Source organism: Microcaecilia unicolor, chromosome 2 (assembly GCF_901765095.1).
Source record: "Microcaecilia unicolor chromosome 2, aMicUni1.1, whole genome shotgun sequence".
NCBI classification, from domain to species: domain Eukaryota; kingdom Metazoa; phylum Chordata; class Amphibia; order Gymnophiona; family Siphonopidae; genus Microcaecilia; species Microcaecilia unicolor.
Genome location: NC_044032.1, coordinates 401,156,540 through 401,183,123, shown reverse-complemented (window position 1 = coordinate 401,183,123; position 26,584 = coordinate 401,156,540). Strand labels below are relative to the sequence as shown.

Genomic DNA, 26,584 nt, shown 5'->3' with positions numbered 1-26,584 from the left:
GTCAAGTCTAGAATAGGAGAGATGAACATGTGAATAGAAAGTGTAATCTCTTCCTCTGGGGTGCCCCAGCCTCCAACCATCGTACAATCCCATAACATCCACAAAGTTCCTTAAGGCCTGGGCAATTTTATAGTCAAGAGGGGTCGGAGAGGCAGATTTATCTATCCCAGGCTGCATGGTGGCATTGAAATCCCCTGCCACCAGCAATTTGCCTCGAGCAAAAATCTGTAACTCCTTTTGAAGATGAACAAAGAATTTTTCCTGCCTCTCATTTGGGGCGTAAACACATGCTAGGGTATATTCTTCTTGTTCCAGCATGACATGCAAGAAGAGAAATCGGCCCTCAGAATCCCTCTTTTGGTGCAATATTTGCACCTGTACATTCTTATGAAACATAATGGCCACCCCTCTTTTCTTGGCCTCCTTTACATCAGAAGCAAAATACATTTTCGGGTATTGTCTAGAGGATACAACCCCCTCATGTCTTTTTAACAGATGAGTCTCCTGCACAAAGACCACTTGCGGATGCAACAAACTGAGTTCACGCCACAGAGCATGTCTTTTATGTGGAGAATTCAGCCCTTTAACATTGTATGTAAGAATCTTAAAGTTTGTCATTTGGTTTTTCCCGGTAAGCAAACATGAATAACAGAAGGAACTGACTCTCAACCAAATCCCCCCTCCCCCCCTCCTCCCTCGGAAAACTTTCTCCCCTACTGACGGTCTTTTCGCCATCTTAATCCCCATCCCCCCCTGACTCCCACCACTAGCCCAGGACATCACTCCTAAGCTAGGAGAAAAGAGAGAAAGAACACACTCCCCAAAGACTACCCCCGGTTCCCCCCGTCTACAACTCCCACCCCCAACACTTCGTTTTCAAACAAATCTATTTTGATCTCTCATCCCCCTGTTCTCCTCTTACATATTCACCCTTCTACGCCTTCACTAAACACGTCTCCCATGCATGCATGTAAAACATTCCTTGCAGAGAAAAAAAATAATGCTGTAAACAGAAACATATAACAGCGTTGAGGCGCTCCCTTAGGTACCAAAACAGCTTTGTTAACTGCGGTGCAAGGTCCCAGAAGATTATAATCCGTTCAAGAAAGAGCTCTGGTGCTCTTAGATTTGTTTGGCACTCTCTTCCATTGCTGCAATTTGGTGCGCGTTGAGTCAGCCAACTCCGCTACAGGAGCTTCTGTTGTCACCAATCCCTCATTTTTCAGAATCTGCCAGGTCTCCGCCATAGTACGAGCTCGATGCATTTTCCCTCCCGCCAGAAAGCAAAGGGCAAAGGGAAATGCCCAACGATAAGGGATCTTGTGCTTAATTAGTATCTCCAGGGCTGGCTTCATTTCTCGCCTCAAAAACAGAGTATGAGCAGACAGGTCCTGGAAGACTTTCACCTGTGCTTCATTAAAGTCTATATGCTGGGTCTGTCTTGCTTGCTGCAACACCTGCTCTTTTACAATGAAGGAGGCAAAACAGACGACAATGTCTCTGGGTCTATTTTCTAGTTTTTTCCCCAGTGCTCTATGAGCTCTCTCAATAGCAATCTCCTCCGTTCCCAACAGCTTACTGCACAGGGTTTTCGCAATCGCAACGGCATCTTCTTTGTCCCCTACCTCTGGGACCCCCCGAAATCTCAAGTTGTTCCTTCGCCCACGATTCTCCAGATCGTCTATTTTGTACTGCATGTCAGTGTATAGTTCAAATAGTTTCGTGCTGCGCGCCTCTGCTTCGCCAAACTTTGCCTCATGCTCATCCGTTCGGGCCTCGAGCTCTTCTACCCTGCCTCCCAACTCTCGGAGGTCCACTCTCAGGGCGTCCATTTTCTCCAGGATCTCGTCTTTTGAGCTTTTAATTTCCTCCCGAATTTCCTTCAGACACTTTGTCAAGTCCTTAGCAAGCCCACGCTTCGCCGAAACTGCACCAGCCTCAGACAGCGACGGGGCCGAATCGGAGTCGGAATGCGAAGCGAGATCAGACGCGAGCACATGGCGGCGCAAATTTTTGGCGGTTTGCCGACTGGAAAGCCTTTCACTCTCCTTCCTCGAAGCCGCCATCGCCGTTGCAAAGAATGGGCTCGTCTGCTTCAGCACTGTAAGTGTTGTTCAATGCGATCAATTGTTTCCCGATAGAGGATCAAAATAACGCTTATTTTAGCTACGAAAGGAGTGGGGTGCAGTGGAGCAACGAACCTAGGCAGCCATTCAGGTCCGCGACGTCACTTCCTCTCGCTAACAAAAAAATTTTAAAAAACAAGCGCGGCACCACAGCAGCCTTCAGACATGGGCTGTCTGCTCTGCAGCCTGTCCTCTCTCCTCTCTCTGTCCCCACCAGAGTGGAGCAGGAAGTCAATGTCAACTTCCTGCTCCAGGGGCAGAGAGAGGAGCTGCACAGCCGACAGTGCATGCCTGAAGGCTGCTGCGGCCCCACGCTTGCTTTTATAAAGTTTTTCTTTGGGGGGGTCGTGGCCACTCCTGCTCATCAGGAGAAGCAGCAGTGGCCAGGAAATGAATACTGGATGGAAAGGGGAGCTACCGCCGCGGTGTCTCAGCAGGAGAATTTTCCGCTTTGGCGGGAGTGCGGGAGATGACCCGCCAAAGCGGGAGTCTCCCGCTGAATGCGGGAGACTTGGCAGGCCTGTATGGCTATTACCGCTGGGAACCCTTACCGCCACCTAGTAGGTTGCTAAATCGCCACTAGGCTCCAGATCTGCTGAACTTTTAACTTATTGAATTACCAAACATGTTTGGAATATTTTATATGCATTCACTGTTTAATACGTAGAGCCATAGTCTGAGAACCAGTGAAGCCAGGGTTCAAATCCCACTATTTCTCCTTGAGATCTTGGATAAGTCACTTAAGAGCCCTTTTACAAAGTGGCAGTACAGCTACCACCACTTTGTCACATGCCAATTCGGCCTAATGTGCCATTTCTGGTGGGACTGGAATTTTTTTAAACACGGGGTGGGGTTACCTGCCAGGAATCAGGAAGTGCTGTTTGCTGCCTGGGTACTGCCATGTTAGCTTGGGAGCCCTCACCATCACCTAAATAGGTGGCAGTAAGAGCTCCCCCTGGAAATGGCCACGCAGGAAGTGTTTACCTACTGCACAGTCATTTCCTTATTTTGGCTTTTTACCTGCTGTGGTAAAAGAGGCCTCGGTGCCTGGCAAATCCATGTGCCAACACTACCATAGGGCCCCTTTTTTTGCAACTTGATAAAAGAAGGCCTTAATCTTCCATTGCCTCAAGTACAAACATACTGCAAACTCTTCAGAGAGAGGAAAATAACTCACATTGAGCTACAACTGAAAGAGGCGTGAGGTAAATCCAAATCTAAAATCCAGTACCAGACATACTATGCAGTAATACAAAACCCTACAAAACCACTCAGAACCTATAAAGCAATTCTATTATACCACAACAGTATTAACTTCCAGCAGCCACACAACAAAGGCCTTCCTCAGAAAAGGCAGCGCTGTCAACATGACAGTTGATTCCCCAGTCAGGGCTGGTCTTAGGCAGAGGCGACAGAGGCGGCCGCATAGGGCCCCGCGCTTAGGGGGGCCCCGCGGCGCGCCTCAACTCTGCCTCACTCCGACCAACCCCCGCTCGGACAACCGCATCATGATCCCGCTCGGCATCCGCCGCTCCGCTCCCGCCATGTTGCAGCACGGTGCCCACCCCCCGCTGAGTCCGCCGTGTATGTGAGGGGTGGGGACAGGGGCAAGTGGAGAGGGCTAGTAGTGTCAGACTTTACTGTTAATTTGCCCAAAGTTATTGAAAACCTAAAGAATCCCAAGTGGGCAGACTAAAAATTGTTCATCTAAAGGTACTTATCTTGCTAAGCTGGCCAGATCATGTGTATTTAGGAGAATTTGAGTTTCCAAAGCAAATAGCATTGTAGCCTCAAGAAAGAGGGGCATTTCTCTAAGCATGTTCAGCTTAGGAGAGGAAAAGAACACATATAAAATCCATTTCCAAAAAATGGGGGAATTTGAAAGTACTGGATCTTTTCTTAGTTTTTTTTCCCTTTATTCTCCTTTGTTATGAGAATTGGAACTACTAATTGTAGTGGACTTGAACTGAATTGGGGAGGGGGGTTCATGATAGCATTGTGCTTATTATTTCAATCAGTTTTTTTGTACAAGTTGTACAAGTTTAGCTTCATTTGTCTTTATTTGAAATTTCATAAATAAAAAATTTTCTAAAAATGGAATAATCTTATCAATGGGGTGGAGCTATGGTGGGGGCGGAGCTATGGTAGGGCGGGGCTATGGTGGGGAGGGGCTAGGATGGGGCCCCACCAAATTGGTCTGCACAGGGCCCCGCACTTGCTAAGACCGGCCCTGTCCCCAGTCTTTTATTAACTCTTTCCTCTCTCTCTCTCTGCTTTCTAGCCTCTTCTCTCTGTCTCTCTCTACCACCTGCCATCCAGTTTCTTCTCTGTCTCTCCCTCTCTCTCCCTGCTAACCAACATCTCCTCTCTTGTCTTTCTCCTCTTGCCATCCAGCACCTTTTCTTCATTTCACATTATACCTGACATGTTTCACTATCATGTTGCATCAAGGGTATTCTTACCTATATAAACACTGAAACACATAAATAAATCAAAGATCATTAAAAACAAAACTAAAACTTTTTGGCGATGTTCGATTTTATTTGTACATGCATATATTATTGCTCTGTGGTTTATTATTTATTATCTATTTATCATTTCAATCTTGCAAAAGTATATATTTTGGTCCTGCATTTTAGTTTTGTTTTTAATGATTTTTGTTTTATGTGTTTCAGTGTTTGTGTAGATAATAATACCACTGATGAAGCGTGATGGTGAAACATGTAGGGTATGATGGGAAGCATAGATTTTATTAAAATATATATATATATTTAAAAACAAAGAGCTATGTCTGTTTTTCTTGGCCAGTTATGCACACTTTTCCCCCTTACACTATTTAGAAATGCAAAAAGCACCCAAAGCTTCTAAAATTTACTCTATGTTTTGCAAAATCAAGAATCAAAAGTATCAAATCAAGAAATCATTAAATAACCCATAACAAGATGAAATCATGATTCTTGGTCTCATCACCATTCCTCTTACTGTTGATATTGAAGGCTGGTCAGTGCGTGTTGTATCTCATGTAAAAAGTCTGGGCAGATAAGCTATATGTTCAATAGCTGAATTTCACAGCTGAACGTGCAACTTTTCACAAACCTTGCTTCGTTCCACTTCACATCCCTTATTTGGACGGATAACTTTGGCTATTTTGGCAACAAATGACTACATTTATCTATACAACTGCAGCATTTATGTGGTCAGCATCACAAGGAACTGCATGAACATTTGTGAATATATGACTGTCTGAATAAGGCTTTAAAAGAAATTCTCTGCTGCCACCCTGTGGATTCTTAGTAGAAATGCATCTAATCAATTTATTTCTCTGATAAGAAATAACTGGGCAGTAATGACCTACATATGTCAAATGCCACTTGGCGCGCGTCCGAAAATAAAAATGATTTTTCGGATGCGCGCCAAAAATGAAATTACTGCAAGAGCCATGCGGAAGCTGGGCAGTAACTCCATTTTGGAGCATGTTGGGCGCACGTAGACGCTTATGTGGCTTAGTAAAAGGGCCCCTTAAATTGTGAGCCCACTAGGGACAGAAAATGCACCTGCATATAATAAATGTAAACCACAGAAAAGGTTCAGGTTTGTTTTTATTTGATATACTGCCCTGGAAGCGTTGCACCTAGGCAGTTTATAATATTAAAAGGCAATATATCAAACTCATGACCTTTACCCTTGATGAACAGAGCCGTCTACTCCTCGTCAATCCTCTTGAATCACTCTTTTCTCCTAAGAATATCTGAACAGACTGTCAGTGGATCTCTCCTAATATCCTAGAAAGTATTCTACCTGGCTTCATAACCTTTTCTACTTTTAGATTTGCTAACTCCACATATATCTTTTTGTCTGGTGTCGGTTCTGTGGTGTAATAACCCAAAGGAATAACACTGCCATTAATGAAATATGTGCATCACTGCATTACCATGTGTTAACACAGTTAACGCAACTTTACAGCAGGTCCCACTTTATGTAATGGGACCTAGTTAGTCATATTTCAGTATTAATGAAGTTAGTGCTTCCTAACCCTGTAGCGTAAAGTAGTAACTCTTTTAAAAAAATTCTCTACAAAATTAGATGCAGTGGTAGGAAGACCAAAACAGGCCAAGTTTATCCTTTTTGACAGAGAGCAGTATAGTTGCCCTTTTAGTAACATGAGAAACCATGGCACCTCCATAGCCTTTTCCTTTCAGACATTTTATTTTCCTTGCTCTGGATTGCAAATACGACATAAATCACACAATTATTGCACGTTCCAAAATACTGCAAATTAATTTCAACTGCTTTGCGTGGTCTGATCTGGATCCCAGTGTAAGCAATCTTTAATTCCTCATCCATAAGTTTTGAGTATCTTCTTACTGATGTGTTGTTTGTTTCATGATCTGTGCACCTGCAACAGAGACACTTTTTTTTAGCACATGATTATAATTAACATACGAAACAATTCTCACCACTAATGTGATAAAGACCAAACTTACAAATTTTAAGGTCAGTATTCAAATTGAGTTATAGGTTCCTGGTCACCAGTTAACATATACTGGCCAATATTCAAAATGATTTAACTGGATGGAAACGGCTGCGACCCGGTTAAATCGCTTGTTCACAGCTATCTGGCCATTTTCAGCAGCACTTAACTGGCTTTCTCCGCTGAAAATGACTGGTTAGTGCCAAATTCAAAAGTGGCTAACTCTTGGTCATTCCAGGGGTGGAGCCGGGTTACATGCCGATATTCGGCCCTCATTACATAAGTAAATTGCTTAAATTGGGCCACATAAATACCTGGCCAGTTAAATGGTTTTGAATTTCAGGGGGATTATATTTATCTGCTCCTTTTTCAGCATTTACTATAACTGCTCTATTAATCTAATGTCCTCATATTATTCAGTGGAGGTTTTTTTCTTTTTAAACTTCATCTAGCAAGTCCAGACTGCTGCAGACTTCAGTATCCGTTTCCATTTATTTGTAATGATACCCCACATTATCTGAACTAGTGTTCAGGTCAATGCGGCTTACATCATAACAACAGAGGTACTAGTAACAGTGATATTACATGGAACTTATTACATTAAAACACTGAGATCTACGAATTAAAAATTAAAAACAGAGTAAGCATCATAATTGAACATGTAACTTTATTACATTGAAACCTTGAGATACTTGAGTTAAAGCATAGTAGGTACTGCATTGAACATAATTAGGCTACATAACTCGATAGGGTGGTATGATGTGGGGGTAGCTAATTGGAGAGTCCTTGCAGGTGGTCGATACTAACTAGTTGGAAAGCTATTATTACTGGGACTTATGTGGTCCGGCAAGGTGATCGATTCAATCACACTAGCCCTTGATCCTGGCATTAATGGACCATCTACGTTAAAAAATCGTAGTGTTAAACAGTTTTAAGCTAGGTAGCTTAGGTAGGGATGGTATGTTACATGCTTATATGTTTGGTAAACTATGATTGATTGTTTAGTTATTTAGTGTGTATTCAGTGGTGTTCCTTGGTCAGCTGCCACCCGGGGCAAATTGCCACTGCGCACCTCCTCAGATGCAGAGTCCCCCCCCACCCAGATGCAGCATCCCCCCCTGGTGCATCACCTCAAAACACCCCCCAGGGTGCATTGCTCTTACCTCCTGGGGTGCAGGGAGCAGCTGCGTGGCTGTCGCTTCCGCCGGTTCCCTGTTCCCTCTGCCCCAGAACAGGAAGTAACATCAGAAGCAGGTCCGTGCGGCACCTCCCTGCACCTCCCCCCTGCAGCGTGCACCCGGGGCGGACTGCCCCCACTGCCCCGACCTCAGGAGCATGTCAAACTGCAGGATTAAGATGGATCTTCCCATGCTTAACTCTTTTTTAAAACTTTGCTCACAAAGGAGATTAGGACAGATTCAGTGCTGGATTGAGATTTGTATGGTAAAACCTTGACTAGGAGGGGGATGGATGCCACTGGTCTTTAGTTAGTTACGTTATTCTTCTTTATGTTGGTGTCTTTAGGAGTGGAGTTAGTATTATTCTTCCTTTATCTTTTGGGAAAAGCCCTCTGTCTAGAAGAAATTAAACGTGTTTTGTTACCTTGTACCAGATGGGTGTTTTTTTCATAATGACATTAGGGCACTCATCCAATATACAGTGTGATTTGGCATATTTTTGTATGTGTCTCTTCAGTGGATGGTATTTGAAAGGAGGTCCAAGTTCTGTCCGCTCTAACATTTTCTGTTTGCCATTCTAGTGTTTCTATGTAGTTTTCAATATGGGACTTGGAGGTGGTTAAGCCAGATCTGAGCTTTTCAATTTTTAGTTCAAAATATGAGACCAACCTGCTTATAATCGAACGAGAATAACGCCCAAGTTCCGACCTAAATCGGGAGATGGGCGTTCTTCTCACAAAAACAAATAAAGCGGCATAATCGAAAGCCGAACTTTGGACGCTTTCAACTGCACTCCGTCGCGGATGCGGACAAAGTTGACGGGGGAGTGTCGGAGGCGTGGTGAAGGCGGAACTGGGGCGTGGTTATCACCCGAACAGAGATGGGCGCCCTTCGCCGATAATGGATGCGTTTGTAGCTAGAATTTAGGGCACTTTTCCTGGACCCTGTTTTTTGACGAATAAGGCCCCAAAAAGTGCCCTAAATGACCAGATGACCCCCAGAGGGAGTCGGGGATGACCTCCCCTGACTCCCCCAGTGGTCACTAACCCCCTCCCACCACAACAAATGATGTTTCACAACTTTTTACTTTCACCCTCAAATGTCATACCCTCCTCCCAAGCAGCAGTATGCAGGTCCCTGGAACAGTTGTTAGGGGGTGCAGTGGACGTCAGGCAGGTGGACCCAGGCCCATCCCCCCCCTACCTGTTACAATTGTGCTGCTTAATGCTACTAGTCGTCCAACCCCCCCCAAACCCCCTGTACCCACATGTAGGTGCCCCCCTTCACCGCTTAGGGCTATAGTACTGGTGTAGACTTGTGGGCAGTGGGTTTTGAGGGGGATTTGGGGGGCTCAACACCCAAGGGAAGGGTGCTATGCACCTGGGAGCTCTTTTACCTTTTTTTTTGTTTTTGTAAAAGTGCCCCCTAGGGTGCCCGGTTGGTGTCCTGGCATGTGAGGGGGACCAGTGCACTATGAATCCTGGCCCCTCCCACGAACAAATGCCTTGCATTTATTCGTTTTTGAGCTGGGCGATTTCATTTTCCATTATCGGTGAAAAGCAAAAACGCCCAGCTCACACCTTGGCGAATAAAGCATGGGCGTCTATTTTTTTAAAAAAATACGGTTCACTCCGCCCCTTCACGGACCCGTTCTCGGAGATTAACGCCCATGGAGATAGGCGTTTCTGGTCGATTATGCCCCTCCAAGTTAGTTGCGGTTGGGAGATCTTCTGTTATGGATGTTACAGCTTGGGTGTCAAATAATTTATTTGCTAAATTAAACAGCTTTTTTGTTAGATTGCTCTGTATCTATGTATAGTTTGTAGTAATTCCTTCTAGTTTGTTTGATGATTTTATTGTAGACTTACACTCTCGGTCTTCAACACTTCTTGTTCTCCTCCATTGTATCCTTGATCCATTTTCTTTATAGTCTTTGGCATAACCTTTTGGCTTCCAGTATTTCTTGGTTGATCCATTGTATAGTTCTGACCAAGGTATTTGTGACCAGTTACTATCTTCTATGCTTAAGTCATTGTGGTCTGAAAATCTATATGCAAAGAGTCTAGTAGATGCCCCTTGTAGTGTGTTGGTTTGGCCTCAGGTCTTTCAAAGTTCCGGGCATCTAGGAAGTCTGTGATTTCTTTGGAGTTGCAGTCTGCCTGATTTTCTAAGTGAATGTTAATGGCTCCTAGTATTAGTACATTAGAGTTTGAGGTGCAGATATTGGAGATGAAATCCATGAAGTCTTCTTGTGTTTTTTGCCATCTCCCCGCTGGATAGTAGAATAGGATACAGCATGTTATTGGCATGATGTGTCTTGGATAGTGCATGCTAGGATCTCCAGGGTGGGTGAGTTGTGTTTGGATATCATTTTGAGATTGAAGAATAATGTGTAAATAATCACTATCCCCTCCCCCTCTTTTTAGATTTCTTGTCAAGAGTATCAGTTTATATCCTGGAGGACATATGTCATTTACTACTGGGTCATTGGTACTGTGTGGCCAGGTCTCAATGAAGAAGAGTAGGCCTAATTGTTCCTTCTCTATCCATAATCTCATAATTTCTGACTTATTTGCTATTGAGCGTACATTTGTATACCCTTTTGGTATTGGGATGTACGAGTCTGGTATTGTCACATTTGATTTTTATCAAGTGGTGTCTAACATTGCTGGGTCCCCGTTTGTGGCGTTATAAGTGTATCTTTTTCCTGAATTGTCTGGGAGTCTCTGATTTGAGAAGGTATTTATTCTATCTAGGAGTATATTCACTTCCCAAAATGGGGATGGCTCCTCTCTCTTGGCTTTGTAGGATTAAGAGTATTGATGGTCTATGTTGGAAGCAAAAATACATAGTAAAAATTTTTTTAGATACATTAAAAGCAGGAAACCGGCCAAAGAGTCGGTTGGGCCGCTGGACGAAAATGGTGTTAAAGGGGCGATCAAGGAGGACAAAGCCGTAGCGGAGAAATTAAATGAATTCTTTGCTTCGGTCTTCACCGAGGAGGATTTGGGGGGGACACCGGTGCCGGAAAGAATATTTGAAGCGGGGGAGTCGGAGAAACTAAACAAATTCTCTGTAACCTTGGAGGATGTAATGGGTCAGTTCAGCAAGCTGAAGAGTAGTAAATCACCGGGACCTGATGGTATTCATCCCAGAGTATTAATAGAACTAAAAAATGAACTTGCGGAGCTACTGTTAGAAATATGCAATCTGTCCCTAAAATCGAGTGTAGTACCGGAAGACTGGAGGGTAGCCAATGTTACTCCGATTTTTAAGAAGGGTTCCAGAGGAGATCCGGGAAATTATAGACCGGTGAGTCTGACGTCGGTGCCGGGCAAGATGGTGGAGGCTATTATTAAGAATAAAATTGCAGAGCATATACAAAAACATGGACTGATGAGACAAAGTCAGCACGGATTTAGTGAAGGGAAGTCTTGCCTCACCAATCTAATGCATTTTTTTGAGGGGGTAAGCAAACATGTGGACAATGGGGAGCCGGTTGATATTGTATATCTGGATTTTCAGAAGGCGTTTGACAAAGTGCCGCACGAAAGACTCCTGAAGAAATTGCAGAGTAATGGAATCGGAGGTAGGGTATTATTATGGATTAAGAACTGGTTGAAAGATAGGAAGCAGAGAGTAGGATTGCGTGGCCAGTATTCTCAGTGGAGGAGGGTAGTTAGTGGGGTCCCGCAGGGGTCTGTGCTGGGTCCATTGCTTTTTAATGTATTTATAAATGACCTAGAGATGGGAATAACTAGTGAGGTAATTAAATTCGCCGATGACACAAAATTATTCAGGGTCGTCAAGTCGCAGGAGGAATGTGAACGATTACAGGAGGACCTTGCGAGACTGGGAGAATGGGCGTGCAAGTGGCAGATGAAGTTCAATGTTGACAAGTGCAAAGTGATGCATGTGGGTAAGAGGAACCCGAATTATAGCTACGTCTTGCAAGGTTCCGCGTTAGGAGTTACGGATCAAGAAAGGGATCTGGGTGTCGTCGTCGATGATACGCTGAAACCTTCTGCTCAGTGTGCTGCTGCGGCTAGGAAAGCAAATAGAATGTTGGGTGTTATTAGGAAGGGTATGGAGTCCAGGTGTGCGGATGTTATAATGCCGTTGTATCGCTCCATGGTGCGACCGCACCTGGAGTATTGTGTTCAGTACTGGTCTCCGTATCTCAAAAAAGATATAGTAGAATTGGAAAAGGTACAGCGAAGGGCGACGAAAATGATAGTGGGGATGGGACGACTTTCCTATGAAGAGAGGCTGAGAAGGCTAGGGCTTTTCAGCTTGGAGAAGAGACGGCTGAGGGGAGATATGATAGAAGTGTATAAAATAATGAGTGGAATGGATCGGGTGGATGTGAAGCGACTGTTCACGCTATCCAAAAATACTAGGACTAGAGGGCATGAGTTGAAGCTACAGTGTGGTAAATTTAAAACGAATCGGAGAAACTTTTTCTTCACCCAACGTGTAATTAGACTCTGGAATTCGTTGCCGGAGAACGTGGTACGGGCGGTTAGCTTGACGGAGTTTAAAAAGGGGTTAGATAGATTCCTAAAGGACAAGTCCATAGACCGCTATTAAATGGACTTGGAAAAATTCCGCATTTTTAGGTATAACTTGTCTGGAATGTTTTTACGTTTGGGGAGCGTGCCAGGTGCCCTTGACCTGGATTGGCCACTGTCGGCGACAGGATGCTGGGCTAGATGGACCTTTGGTCTTTCCCAGTATGGCACTACTTATGTACTTATGTACTTATGTTGTGGTCCTTGGACCCAGGCACTTACAAGCCGAGTAATAATTAATGGATAGATAGCATGCCTTTACACGGGTGCCATCTTAGCCTATTGTGGTTGGTGGATTTTGCAGAGTGGAGGTGGACTGTGGGGGTTTGGAGTCTGGTGTTGAGGTCTCCTCTTTGCTGCTACTGGAGCTGTGCATGAAGGGGCATTCTAGGGGGCCCTTCAATGCAATGCCTTAGGAGCTCCTGCCACACAAAACTCAATGATGTTTCAATGTTGTGGACTGCACTGACTTTGAATATTTCCCAGCAAAGGGGCACACTATTCCTTTATTATCTCTAATGGAACTACTAATCCAGGACTGATCTCTGATGTACATCACTGGAATACCCTCAAAATCTTGGAGCGAATTCCATTAGCAGACACTACCCAGTGTGCAGTGACGGCCAAAAAAAGCAAACAGGATGCTAGGTATTATTAGGAAGAGGATGGTAAATAAGACCAAAGAATACTATAATGCCTCTGTATTGCTCCATGGTGTGACCTCACCTTGAGTACTGTATTCAGTTCTGGTTGCTGTATCTCAAAAAATATGTAGTGGAATTAGAAAAGGATCAAAGTAGAGTGACCAAAATGATAAAGTGGATGGAACTCCTTTTATATGAAGAAAGACTAAAGAGGTTAGGGCTCTTTAGCTTGGAAACAAGATGGCTAAGAGGGGTATGATTGAAATCTACAAAATCCTGAGTGGTGTAGAACGGGTAAAAGTAAATCGATTTTGCACTCTTTCAAAAAGTACAAAAACTAGGGAACATTTAATGAAGTTACATGAAAATATTTTTAAAACAAATAGAAGAAAATATTTTTTCACTCAATGAATAGTTAAGCTCTGGAACTCGTTGCCAGAGGATGTGGAGCAATTAGCATATCTGGGTTTAAAAAAAGGTTTGGACAAGTTTCTGGAGGAAAAGTCCATAGTCTGATATTGAGACAGACATTAGAAAGCCACAGCTAACTCTGTGATTGGTAGCATGGAATCTTGCTATTATTTGGGTTTCTGCCAGATACTTGTGATCTGGTTTGGTCACTGTTGGAAACAGGATACTGGGCTAGATGGACCTTTGGTCTATCCTAGTATGGCTATCTTAAGTTCTTATATTAGCTACTATCAGTTAACCAGTTTTTAAATTTAGCTTACCACCTTAGGATCCTGAGTTTTGTTTTAAACAAATCTTATGTGTGGGACCTGCACGTTTTCTGAGATTATCACTGGCATAGCATAGAAGTGCTGATAGACCTACAACAACAGACATAACTGTACCACCATAGCAAATTTTGAGAAAGATAAGGACCCACTGGAATTCTCCAATGCTCCAAGATCTACTGTTTGAAATAAGTGATGGAGTATGTCAAATCTGAATTCATTTTATAGATGAGGATATTGGAATATGCTCAACTGGGAACAGGAGGATGGCAATTCTGTAAAGGGGTACCTACTGGAGCCTAATCTATAAAGGGGGCACACAATGAAGCTACAAAGTAGTACATTTAAAACAAATCAGAGAAAATATTTCTTCATTCAACGTGTAATTAAACTCTGGAATTTGTTGCCAGAGAATGTGATAAAAGCAGTTAGCTTAGCAGGGTTTTAAAAAGGTTTGGCTAACTTCCTAAAAGAAAAGTCCATAAGCCATTATTAAGATGGACTTGGGAAAATTCACTGCTTATTTCTAGGATAAGCAGCATAAAATTTATTATACTATTATGGGATCTTGCCAGGTTCTTGTAACCTGGCTTGGCTACTGTTGGAAACAGGATGCTGGGCTTGCTGGACCTCCGGTCTGTCCCAGTATGGCAACACTTATATTCTTATGTAAGGAAAGAAGGTGCCTACTTTCTATTATAGAATCCTAGTGTAGCATTGCAAACGCATGTGTATAATTTACTCCAGCTGTAAAGCTATTGTAAATGCTTACACTCAAATTTCTCAGAAACACACATAAATTATAGTACTCTATAATGTATGTGTGTTGCTTTGTGTCCTGCCCAGACCCTACCCTGCAAAGAGGTGGGAAAATGTGGGATACAAATGCAGCAAATATATGCCCACCTTTAAACTACATGCCATCACATTCTGTTGCCATTTTATTGAAAAAACACATCACTGGAATATTGACATTTATGGTGAATGTGCACACATGTCCACAGATATGCAGGTACTCTGGCCATTTAGGCATGTTCTTGGCGTCATCTTTATAAAATTACCACCATGGTGCTCTACCTTCTTTTCATTTTACATAGAAAGATTACTGAACTTACCTAATGCAAAAGGCAGGTCTCTTGGCCACACATATGTCCAATTGCTCTTGTAATCTGAAAACGAGAAAAAAAATGTTCATCATAGTTTATTTAAATTCCTTTACATAAATAGAGACTCTTATGAACCCTGATGTTATTAAATAAGGAAACTATTAGACACTGGGTCAGATTTACTAACAAATGTTAATGTATTAATATGCACTAAGGAGCTTTTTTTTAAACTTTATTTTTATTATTTGCAAACAAAATTTAATTCAGATACATAATCTACTTTCAGATTTAGATACAAACATACAGAAAAATATCATTTTTAAAAAAGAATAGTCTTAAAATATTTCTGAAAATTATCATATCTATTTGGATCTTCTTATGTTAAAGCAAAGGAGATCCAAAAATTAGGAGCTTGAGGCATCACCAACTGCTTAAATAAGCCAAATATGTTTATCCCCTTTGGGGATGGAACTACAGAGCACTATGATCTTCTATTTCTCCTAAAATCTTTCAACTTCACATGTGCTACTAAATAGCTTGGACTGTCTCCAGTTAACATTTTAAACAATATGCATGCACATTTAAATAGAAATCTGGCTTCTATTGACAACCAATGCAAATTGTAAATAGAACTACTACTATTACAACTACTTATCATTTCTATAGGACTACTAGATGTACTCAGCACTGTACACTTGAACATGAAGAGACAGTCCTTGCTCGACAGAGCTTACAATCTACTTAGGACAGACAAACAGGACAAATAAGAGATAAGGGAATTACTACGGTGGGGATGATAAAATAAAGGTACTGAACAAGTAATACGATCATATTTGCATGCGCAAAGAAAGAACGAATCTAATAGCTGTATTTTGTATGGATTGCAATCTTTGAAGTTGATACGCAAATAAATTAACAAGCTGTTAATAATCAATAATTGACTGTTAACAATCAATTACTGATGTTAATTGGCACTAATTTGGATTTGCGTGCAGATTTGGCTGTGTGCGATTCTAGAAAGATCCACATCCAAATCTTCTTTCACCCAACCCAAAAGGGTATATGGCTATGAGAGGGGCATGAGCAGGTCAGGTGGGTTCCAAAAAATTAAGCGCAATATTATAGAATTTGGGGGCTGCATGTCCAGATTGCACGCCAGGATTTACACTAGATTTCATTTGTTGTAAGTCCTCGGACCCAAAGTTGGGCACTGGAATACATGGTATGTGCTACTCTATAAAGAGGGTCAGCTTGGAGTGCCCTTTATAGAATAATGCCGAGCGCAGATTTTTCCAGGTGCCGTTTAGTGAATCTGGTCCATAATGTCATGTGGTATTGCACACGGCTCCTCTTCCCCACTTATTTTTGATCTTGTAAACCATTTGGACTTCCTTGTTATATTTGTAGTATATCAAATAAACTGAACCTGAACCTGTATGGCTCAACATAAGCACGCAGCTATGGAATGCATTACCACTTGCCGTGAGAAAAATCCGCGACCTTACTAACTTTCGGAGATCACTGAAGACCAGCCTGTTCAAAAAGGCATACCACAATGATACAGCCTAACTACCAGACAACAAAACACAAGCCTGAACTAGAAAAATCCCAACTCTCTATACTTGACTACCAAAATCTTCTCTACCACGAATGAACTCTAACGCAATACCACTCTATTTCTAACTCCGAATTTGAACTCTTTATACTTGACTGTTTAATCTATTCTACCACGGATGAACTTTAACGCAATACCACTTTATCTATAATTCTGAATATGAACTCTTTATACTTGACTGTTTAATCTACTATGCCAATCATGATCTCTAATGTAATACCACTTGTATTTCTTACTCTGGAAATGGCGATCGCCATGACAGAACAATGTAAGCCACACTGAGCCTGCAAATAGATGGAAAAATGTGGGATACAAATGCAACAAATAAATAAATAAACAATCAAATAAAGTTAAGAGTGTTACCTGCTCACTGCAGTACACCGGAGGCGCGTTCAGAATACAGCATGTGCTTGCCAAATCTGCTTGCTTTTGCACTAACTCTGATATTTTAGCTGATGTCGCTTTGGGCATCCGCTTATGAAGTGTGTGTCTTAACCTGCAAAGTGTTTAGAACAAGAAAATGTTCTCAGATAAACTTCTTGAGCAGCAAGTTTTGTACTATGACAAAGTCCAGAGCATGGGGATGCTAGGTAGAACTGAAAAAAGTGAGGTTCCCTACCTCTCATTCTATATGAAGGTGAGACATGTTCAGATCTAAACATTGTATATTGGTTACAGTTGAGATGCATTGCAGGGTCTTGACTACAGAGCAGTGGCGTACTGTACCTAGGGTAGTTGACACCCGGGGCCGGTCATTTTTTAACACCCCCCCCCCCCCAAATCCAGTACTAGGCATGCCGAGAATACAAAACCTCAGGACCTATAGAGAAATTCTACCATACCATAAGCAGTCATTTCTATGAGTCACACAAGGAAAAGGAAAGCATCTTAAACACTACAGTGAGCACTAGAACATCAATTCACCTATTGTAAAACGAAACCAGACAGAATAGTACAGATCGTAGATCCTGCACAGTCAATGCCAACAGAAAGCCATGTCTTTTTCACAAACACAGATACACCCTAATCCACTATAGAATAAGTAATCATAAACTTTCTATTTAGACAAAAATTAAACTGAACCCCCAATGCCAGACTCTGCATACAATGCAACACCACAGAAACAGAAACTGTCCCCTAGTACTGTGCAAAATATAAAGACAGCAGATGTAAATTTGAAAAAAACTAACAAGTACCAATCACCACTTTACAAATTAACAAATAGAAATAAAACATATATAGAAAGTAAAATAATACCATTTTATTGGACTAATACATTTAGCTTTCAGAGGCCAAAACCTCCGTCCTTGGGTCAGTACAGTATAGTGCTGTTACAGTATCCTATCCTGACCTGAGGAAGGGGGTTTTGTTCTCCGAAAGTTAATCAAAATGTATTAAAATTAGTCCAATAAAAAGATTACCTTATTTACATGTTCTATTATAAACATTTAACACATCTACAATACTTTATCCTAAAGCAAAAAAAATAAAAAAATATATTTTATTTACAGTTTGTTGTCTCTGGTTTCTGCTTTCCTCATCTTCTTTTCACCGTCTTCCTTCCATCCAGCATCTGTCTTCACTCTCTCTCTCTCTCTCTCTCTCTCTCTGCCATCCAGTGTCTGCCCTCTCTGCCGTCCCTTCCATCCAATGTCTGCCCTCTCTCCCTGCTCCTTCCAGCCACATCTGCCCTCTATCTCTGCCCCTTCCATTCACTGTCTGCCCTTTCCCTTCCATCCACTCCACTGTCTGCCCTTTCTCTCTGCCCCTTCAATCCACCATTTGCCCTCCCTCTCCCATGCATCCAGGGTCTGCCCTCCCTCTCGCTCCCCCTTCCATCTAGGATCTGTCCCCTCTCTCTCTCTGCCACTTTTTTCAGCCCCCAGTTCCAGCCCCCTTCTCCCCTCTGAACACCCCCACCCAGTCCCCTTCTCCCCTCCCCTTCTCCTGTCTGAGACCCCCACCACAGTCCCCTTCTCTCCTCTGAACACCCCCACCCCAGTCCCCTTCTCCCCTCCCCTTCCCTTCTCCCTTCTGAGATCCCCACCCCAGTCCCCTTCTCCCCTCCCTCTCCCGTCTGAGATCCCCACCCCAGTCCCCTTCTCCCCTCTGAACACCCCCACCCCAGTCCCCTTCTCCCCTCCCCTTCCCCCCTCTGAGACCCCCACCCCAGTCCCCTTCTCCCCTCCCCATCCCCCCTCTGAGACCCCCACCCCAGTCCCCTTCTCCCCTCCCCTTTTCCCCTCTGAACACCACCACCCCAGTCCCCTTCTCCCGTCCCCTTCTCCCCTCTGAGATCCCCACCCCAGTCCCCTTCTCCCCTCCCCTTCTCCCCTCTGAGATCCCCACCCCAGTCCCCTTCTCCCCTCCCCTGTCTGAGACCCCCACCCCAGTCCCCTTCTCCCCTCTGAACACCCCCACCCGAGTCCCTTTCACCCCTCTCCTTCCCCACCTCAGTCCCATTAAAACCGGCGAAGCAGCGTCGCAGGCAGCGCCTCGTGCCCTGCTTGTAAAAAAAAATCAAATCTCCTTCCTTCTCCTCGTCTTGACGTCTTGACGTCGACTCGGGCCTTCCAATCAAATTGATTGGAAGGCCCGAGTCGACGTCAAGACGTCAAGACGAGGAGAAGGGAGATTTGATTTTTTTTTTTTTTACAAGCAAGGCATGAGGGGCGCTGCCTGCGACGCTGCTTCGCCGTTTTTTTTTAATGTGCGGCGCCGCGGGAATGGCCACGGGAGGCGGCGGGAGCGGAGTACCCCCCACCCACTGGCACCCGGGGCGGACCGCCCCCACCCCCCCCCCCCTTGGTACGAAACTGCTACAGAGTCCTTGACACATTGTATTTTACAAGCTAGATGACCATTACAATCTCCAGCCTATTGATCACTGATGGACAATGTTCCCTCTAATGAGCGATTGCTCATACATTTTAGGAGTGTCGCTCACAGATTTTACATGGTTGCTCCCCAAAATGTTTTTGTGCTATATACAGAAGTGCATTGCTAATGCTGTCCCTCAACAATTGTTGTTTTTTACTACTAATCATTTCTATAGTGCTACTACACATATGCAGTGCTAAACACATTATGCGCAGGTACTTTATCTGTCCCTAGAGGGCTCACAATCTAAGTTCTTATACCTGGGACAATGGAGGGTTAAGTGTCTTGCCCAAGGTCACAAGGAGCTGCAGTGGGAATTGAACCCAGGATCAAAGCCTGTTTCACTAACCATTAGGCTACTTGTTGCTCACACACACAAAAAAATGTGCACACACCAGGCCACTCCATAGAGGAAACATTGCTGATGGATCAATATTCAAACCAAGCAGAGAATGGATTTTTAAAATTGTGGCTGCAGCATTGAAAATGATATGTATATTTGACGCCACTATGGCTAGTCAGCAGCATTAAATATACATTGAAAGTGCTCCGTCCAGAGACTATAAAGAGCAATTCTATAATCCAGGCACTTGCATTTACACACCCACTGCATGCGTAAATCTCTAGACTATTAGCCCTCCACAGGCATGTGTGCACCTACCCACCTAAGTGCTATTCTTCAAATACTCACTTAACTTACCTAGTGTATGTTTGCAAGGGGTGGGTGGGAGTTTATGCAGGGGCAGAGCATGAGCCAAACATGGGCACCTGCTATGCAGCATGGGGAAGTCTAAATGGAGGCCCCAAATTAAAGAAGTACTGTCTATGGAAGCAATTCTATAAGCTGGCATCTCTACTTAGGTGCCTCGACGCCGTGCAGGTGAGATCTTATCCTAAAATGGAATCTGGTCACCTAGATTGTAAGCTCTTTTGAGCAGGGACTGTCTTTTCTTCATGTTCAATTGTGAAGCGCTGCGTATGACTGGTAGCGCTATAGAAATGATTTGTAGTAGTTGTAGTAGATTCAATTCTACAGTACTAGGATAATTCAGTATCAAAATGCACCTGCACTTCCAGTTACACCAGCCATAGAGCTGGCATAAGAGCTGATGCCTAGATGTGCCAGGGCCGTGTGTAAATTACAGTATTCTGCAAGTTAGGTGTTTGTGGGAGCCCTGCCCATGCTCTGCCCATGTATATACCCACCTGCATTTAATGCCCTTATAGAATAGCACTTACGTTGCCTTGCTGTCACTTTTGCGTGACATGTGTGACAGTATTCTGTACTTTTACATGATCAAATAGTATGTATATCAAGCTGCTCTGTCACAGTCAGAGCAGCTTGATAAAGATCTGGTTGTAGATGTCCAAAAGCTGGGAATGAAAGGGGAAGTGCTCTTATTGGGAGATTTCAATCTGCCAAATGTGGACTGGAAAGTTCCATCTGCGGAATCAGACAGAACTAGAGAGTTCATGATTGCCTTTCAAAGTGTTCTGCTCAGACAAATTGATGGAACCCATGATGGAAGGAGCGATGTTGGATCTGATGCTCACAAATGGGGAAAGTGTGTCTAAACTCTGAGTGGGAGCCTACCTGGGCAGTAGGGATCATCATATGGGTTGGTTTGATATAACAGCTAAAGCGGAGGGCACTCACTCAAAACTCAAAGTCCTGGATTTCAAACATGCTGACTTTAGTAAAATTAGTGTGTGTGTGTGTGTGTGTGTAAGGAGCAATAAAATGGTTACTGACCTTTATGCGAGGAGAATAAATAAAAGCAAGAAAAAAAGGAAAAAGGAAACCGATATGGTTCTAGAAACTAGTGGCTGTGAAAATAAAGGCAAAAGAGTTGGCGTTCATGAAATATGGGAAAACTCAAGAAGAGGAACACAGAAAAGAATAACAGATGAAACTGAAAGAAGCCAAAGCACATGTAAGGAGGGAGGACAACATTTTTTTCAACTAGATAAAGGTCAAGGCTATAATGTTGAATGTGGCCGTGGCCATGGGCAGGAGTTGTCCACTAGAGGGAGGGTAGGCCTGTGGGGAGGAACTCAGTGGAGAAGTGAAGGGTGCTTGGATTGTGTGTGTGTGTGTGTGGGGGGGGGGGGGGGTGAGCCATAAAAGTTCTGTTTTGTGTTTTCTCCTGTGATAGTAAAAAGAAGGGGGGGGGGGGGGCCCTAAACAAAACTAACATTCCGCTAAGCAACAAGGGAAATGACACAAACCAAAAAGTTTCTGGCCCACCATCCTTAGCCTTTTTAGGAAATTCCTCCTGTCAAAGTCATGTTATGTTTCAACCATTCCGAGGCTCTTCCAGAATTCACTGTCATTGTGGGATATGAGTCAGAGGCCTAGGGTGCTGAAGTCATCCACAAGTAGAACGTCACATCACAGAAAAATGTATTCTATAGGCATCAAGAAGCTCCCATGATTTCTAAAAAATCTATGAAAGGAGAGACACAGTTCTCTCCCAAACGTCATGGGTGCAGGGTCATGAACAAAACCCTAGCCGGAAAATGTATCAGTCACATCATAAATTGTCTATCATATGCTACATTTCAACTTTTAGTAAATTTTCTGTTTAGAGATAACACTTCACACTCATAATTACATGTTAGCCTTCATATTAGTAAAGACCCAAATACATCTCTTTATTCTGTGTGGGACACCCATTGAGGGTGGCAGTCCACTAATGGTTTTTTTTAACCTCTCAGTCTAGTATTTCAATAGAGGCATTTAGAGGTGACTGCTTTTCTCTGTTACTATTTACCCGTGTAAATGGTTTGAATATCTTCCCAAGTATCTATTGCCCTCCACAGTGAATTTTTGTCCAATGTTAGTGGAATGGCACATCATTATCCAGTCACAGTACTCTTTTCGTTTTGTTCTCTGTACTCTTGAGTCAAGTGTTATGGATTTCAAGATAGAATACAGTGAAATAAACACCAATCAGTAGTCAAAAAAACTTGAAAATACATTTTGAGGGGCGTAAGGGCGCCCAAGTTTTCCTGGGACCGTCCTTGCAGGACGGCTCCAAGAAGGGGCGGGGAAACCCATATTATCGAAACAAGATGGGCGTCCATCTTTCGTTTTGATAATACGGTCGGGGACGCCCAAATCTCAACATTTAGGTCGACCTTAGAGATGGTCGTCCTTAGGTCGTCCTTAGAGATGGCCGGCCCCGGTTTTCGTTGATAATGGAAACCGAGGATGCCCATCTCAGAAACTACCAAATCCAAGCCATTTGGTCGTGGGAGGAGCCAGCATTCGTAGTGCACTGGTCTCCCTCACATGCCAGGACACCAACCAGGCACCCTAGGGGGCACTGCAGTGGACTTCAGAAATTGTTCTCAGGTGCATAGCTCCCTTACCTTGCGTGCTGAGCCCCCCAAACCCTCCCAAAAACCCACTCCCCACAACTGTACACCACTACCATAGCCCTAAGGGGTGAAGGGGGGCACCTACATGTGGGTACAGTGGGTTTCTGGTGGGTTTTGAAGGGCTCACATTTACCACCAAAAGTGTAACAGGTAGGGGGGGTGGGCCTGGATCCGCCGGCCTGAAGTGCACTGCACCCACTAAAAACTGCTCCAGGGACCTGCATACTGCTGTCATGGAGCTGGGTATGACATTTGAGGCTGGCAAAAAATGTTTTTAAAGTTTTTTTGAGAGTGGGAGGGGGTTGGTGACCACTGGGGGAGTAAAGGGAGGTCATCCTCGATTCCCTCCAGTGGTCATCTGGTCAGTTCGGGCACGTTTTTTGAGGCTTGGTCGCAAGAAAAAAGGGACCAAGTAAAGTCGGCCAAGTGCTCATCAGGGACACCCTTCTTTTTTCCATTATTGGCCGAGGACGCCCATCTCTTAAGCACACCCAGTCCCGCCTTTGCTACTCTGCTGACGTCCCCCGTGAACTTTGGTCGTCCCCGCGACAGAAAGCAGTTGAGGGCACCCAAAATCAGCTTTCGATTATGCCGATTTGGGCGACCCTGAAAGAAGGACGCCCATCTCCCAATTTGTGTCGGAATATGGGTGCCCCTTAGAATAAAGAGAGGAGGAGAAAGTGATATTGGGCAGCATAATTGGTTAAGTACCAATGATGTACTTTTAATTAAAGAAAATCTGAGACGATATACTCACAGACCAGCTCTTACCTCTTCTTGAACTCAGTGAACACATATTTGTTGTAATCTTCACATAATTCATTTGCCTCAGTGAGGAACTTTAAAATCTCTGCTCTTAGCTGTGGTTTCTGCAATAGGAAATGAGAGAAGTTTTGCATCTAATTTCATGTTCAGCTACAACATTTGTATGAATAGATTTCCATCAATGAAAGAAGAAATACTTCTCAGTTGCTGTGGAGCTGAAGAGTTTCTGTCCCGCCTCCTCTGATGCAATTTCCTGTTTAGCGCCAGAGGAAATGTCCTGTAGTAGTGATTCAGTCTGAATTGCTACTACTGGTTATGGCTAAAAGTATGGACTGAGGGGAGAGGGAAGGAGAGGAGCAAGGCAGGACTCCGAGGGGAGAGGGTCAGAGAGGTAGAGGAAAGGCCCTGATGCTGGCATATAAAAATAAAGCGGTATATGTGTTCATGCATGTACACTCTAATTCTATATATGGCACTCAAAATTGTGCATGCACAATTTAACTTACAAATAAGCCAATTAACACTGATAATTGGGCGCTAATAATCAATATCAGCGTTAATTGGCATTAATTTAAATTTACACATGCATCTTTAAGCACCGGGTTCAGTGCGGAAAATTTACACATGGATCATAAATGGGAGGGGCACGGGCAGATCATGGGTATCCCTGAATTTACACACAGTTTTATAGAAAAAGGGAGATCCGAGCCTAATTTAGGCATGAGAATTTAGACCAGTTTCCAGTTGGTGTAAATCCTTGTGCCTAAAATTGAGCGTGGATCCTGGCGCAAAATGCTATTCTATAAACGGTGTCCAAATCTGAGCGCCATTTATAGAATAGTGCTTAGTGCTAATTTTCATCGGTGCCTACATTTTGGGCACCTTTTATCGAATTGAATCCATAGTGTGAAGGGAGGTCGTGCGTGTTACGGCCTAGATTCTGTATCTGGCACCTGAAAATTCTATGCAGAAAAAAATAAGTCTAAAGTTCTGTGCAGTTTATAGAATATGCTCAGAGTCCATCCGGATGACTAAATTTAGACGTGGCCAGTTATGCCAAGTAAAACTTGGTGTAAATGCCGATGCCTAAATTATGCGTGGATCAGGCGTATTCTATAACAGCGCGCATCGATTTTAGAAAAGCCCACAACATGCTCATGGCCACACCCCCTTTTCAACTATGTGACTTCGAATTTAAGTACATCACGTTACAGAATACTCTTAGGGCCCTGTTTACTAAGCCACACTGTAGGCAGTGTCTCTAGTGTTAGCCCATGCTAATTTTTAGCACAAGCTAAAAATGCTAACGCATCTTAGTAAACAGGCCCTTAGACAGTTGTGCCTGTAAATTCTAATTAATGCCAATTAGTGTCAATAATTGCTTGTTAAATGGCAATTATCAGCACCAATTGGCTTGTTAACTAATTAAGGGGCCGTTTTACTACGCTGCATAGGCGCCTATGCACGCCGAACACAAGTCAATTTGGACTTACTGCTCGGCTGCCGTGTGGCCCGGGTGGTAATTTCATTTTTTACATGTGTCCACCACGTGCGCTGGAAAATAATTTTTTTCTGGTGTGTGGCGCTAACCAGGCAGTAAAAGATATTGTACGTGCATAGACCATTACTGCCTGGTTAACGCATGAGACCATACTGCTAAGTGAATGGGTGACGGTAATGTCTCAGACCCAAAAAGTCGTGTGCCAATTTTCATTTTGCCACACATCCATTTTCGGTTTAAAAAAAGAGCATTTTTTACAGGTGCGCTGAAAAATGGATCTGTGCACATCCAAAACACGTGCCTACACTATCGCAGGCCATTTTTCAGCACACCTTAGTAAAAGGACCCCTAAGTTGCGTGTGCAAATACAGAATACAATTTGTGCATACAATTTAAGTCGTACTATATATAAAATAACGCATGCATCTAGTTTTTCCTATATAGGAACACAGTTTTGGAATGCATTACCACTTGATGTGAAAAAAATGAGTGACTTAATCAACTTTCAGAGATCACTGAAGACCTATCTCTTCAATAAGACATACCACAATGATCCATCATTTGAACCTTAGCGCATTACTGCTTTAACTGTTATTACATTTTTGATCTCGTTATACCTAATGCTTTATCCCATTACGTTACTCATGTTCTTATGTAATTATTAATTGTATCTTTACTGTGCTGCGGCGATAACCAGAGCAGAATATTGTAAGCCACATTGAGCTTGCAAATAGGTGGGAAAATGTGGGATACAAATGCAATAAATAAATAAATAAAATATGGTAATTACAGAAGTACATAAGTACATAAGTACATAAGTACATAAGTAGTGCCATACTGGGAAAGACCAAAGGTCCATCTAGCCCAGCATCCTGTCACCGACAGTGGCCAATCCAGGTCAAGGGCACCTGGCACGCTCCCCAAACGTAAAAACATTCCAGACAAGTTGTACCTAAAAATGAGGAATTTTTCCAGTCCATTTAATAGCGGTCTATGGACTTGTCCTTTAGGAATCTATCTAACCCCTTTTTAAACTCCGTCAAGCTAACCGCCCGTACCACGTTCTCCGGCAATGAATTCCAGAGTCTAATTACACGTTGGGTGAAGAAATATTTTCTCCGATTCGTTTTAAATTTACCACACTGTAGCTTCAACTCATGCCCTCTAGTCCTAGTATTTTTGGATAGCGTGAACAGTCGCTTCACATCCACCCGATCCATTCCACTCATTATTTTATACACTTCTATCATATCTCCCCTCAGCCGTCTCTTCTCCAAGCTGAAAAGCCCTAGCCTTCTCAGCCTCTCTTCATAGGAAAGTCGTCCCATCCCCACTATCATTTTCGTCGCCCTTCGCTGTACCTTTTCCAATTCTACTATATCTTTTTTGAGATACGGAGACCAGTACTGAACACAATACTCCAGGTGCGGTCGCACCATGGAGCGATACAACGGCATTATAACATCCGCACACCTGGACTCCATACCCTTCTTAATAACACCCAACATTCTATTCGCTTTCCTAGCCGCAGCAGCACACTGAGCAGAAGGTTTCAGCGTATCATCGACGACGACACCCAGATCCCTTTCTTGATCCGTAACTCCTA

At 43.4% G+C, this 26,584-nt stretch overlaps 1 protein-coding gene across 1 annotated transcript in view; it reads right to left on the bottom strand.

The window, feature by feature from the left end:
* Window positions 1-6,313: 6,313 nt before the first annotated feature.
* GC (GC vitamin D binding protein) overlaps window positions 6,314-26,584 on the bottom strand; it is a 148,397-nt gene continuing 128,126 nt past the window's right edge. Inside the window, exons 10-13 of the mRNA XM_030190630.1 lie at window positions 23,484-23,581; window positions 16,812-16,944; window positions 14,843-14,896; window positions 6,314-6,522 (exon numbers count right to left, since the gene is read on the bottom strand). Coding sequence (XP_030046490.1) covers window positions 14,843-14,896; window positions 16,812-16,944; window positions 23,484-23,581 — 285 coding nt within the window. The 3' untranslated portion in view covers window positions 6,314-6,522. The remainder of the gene's footprint in view (window positions 6,523-14,842; window positions 14,897-16,811; window positions 16,945-23,483; window positions 23,582-26,584) is intronic.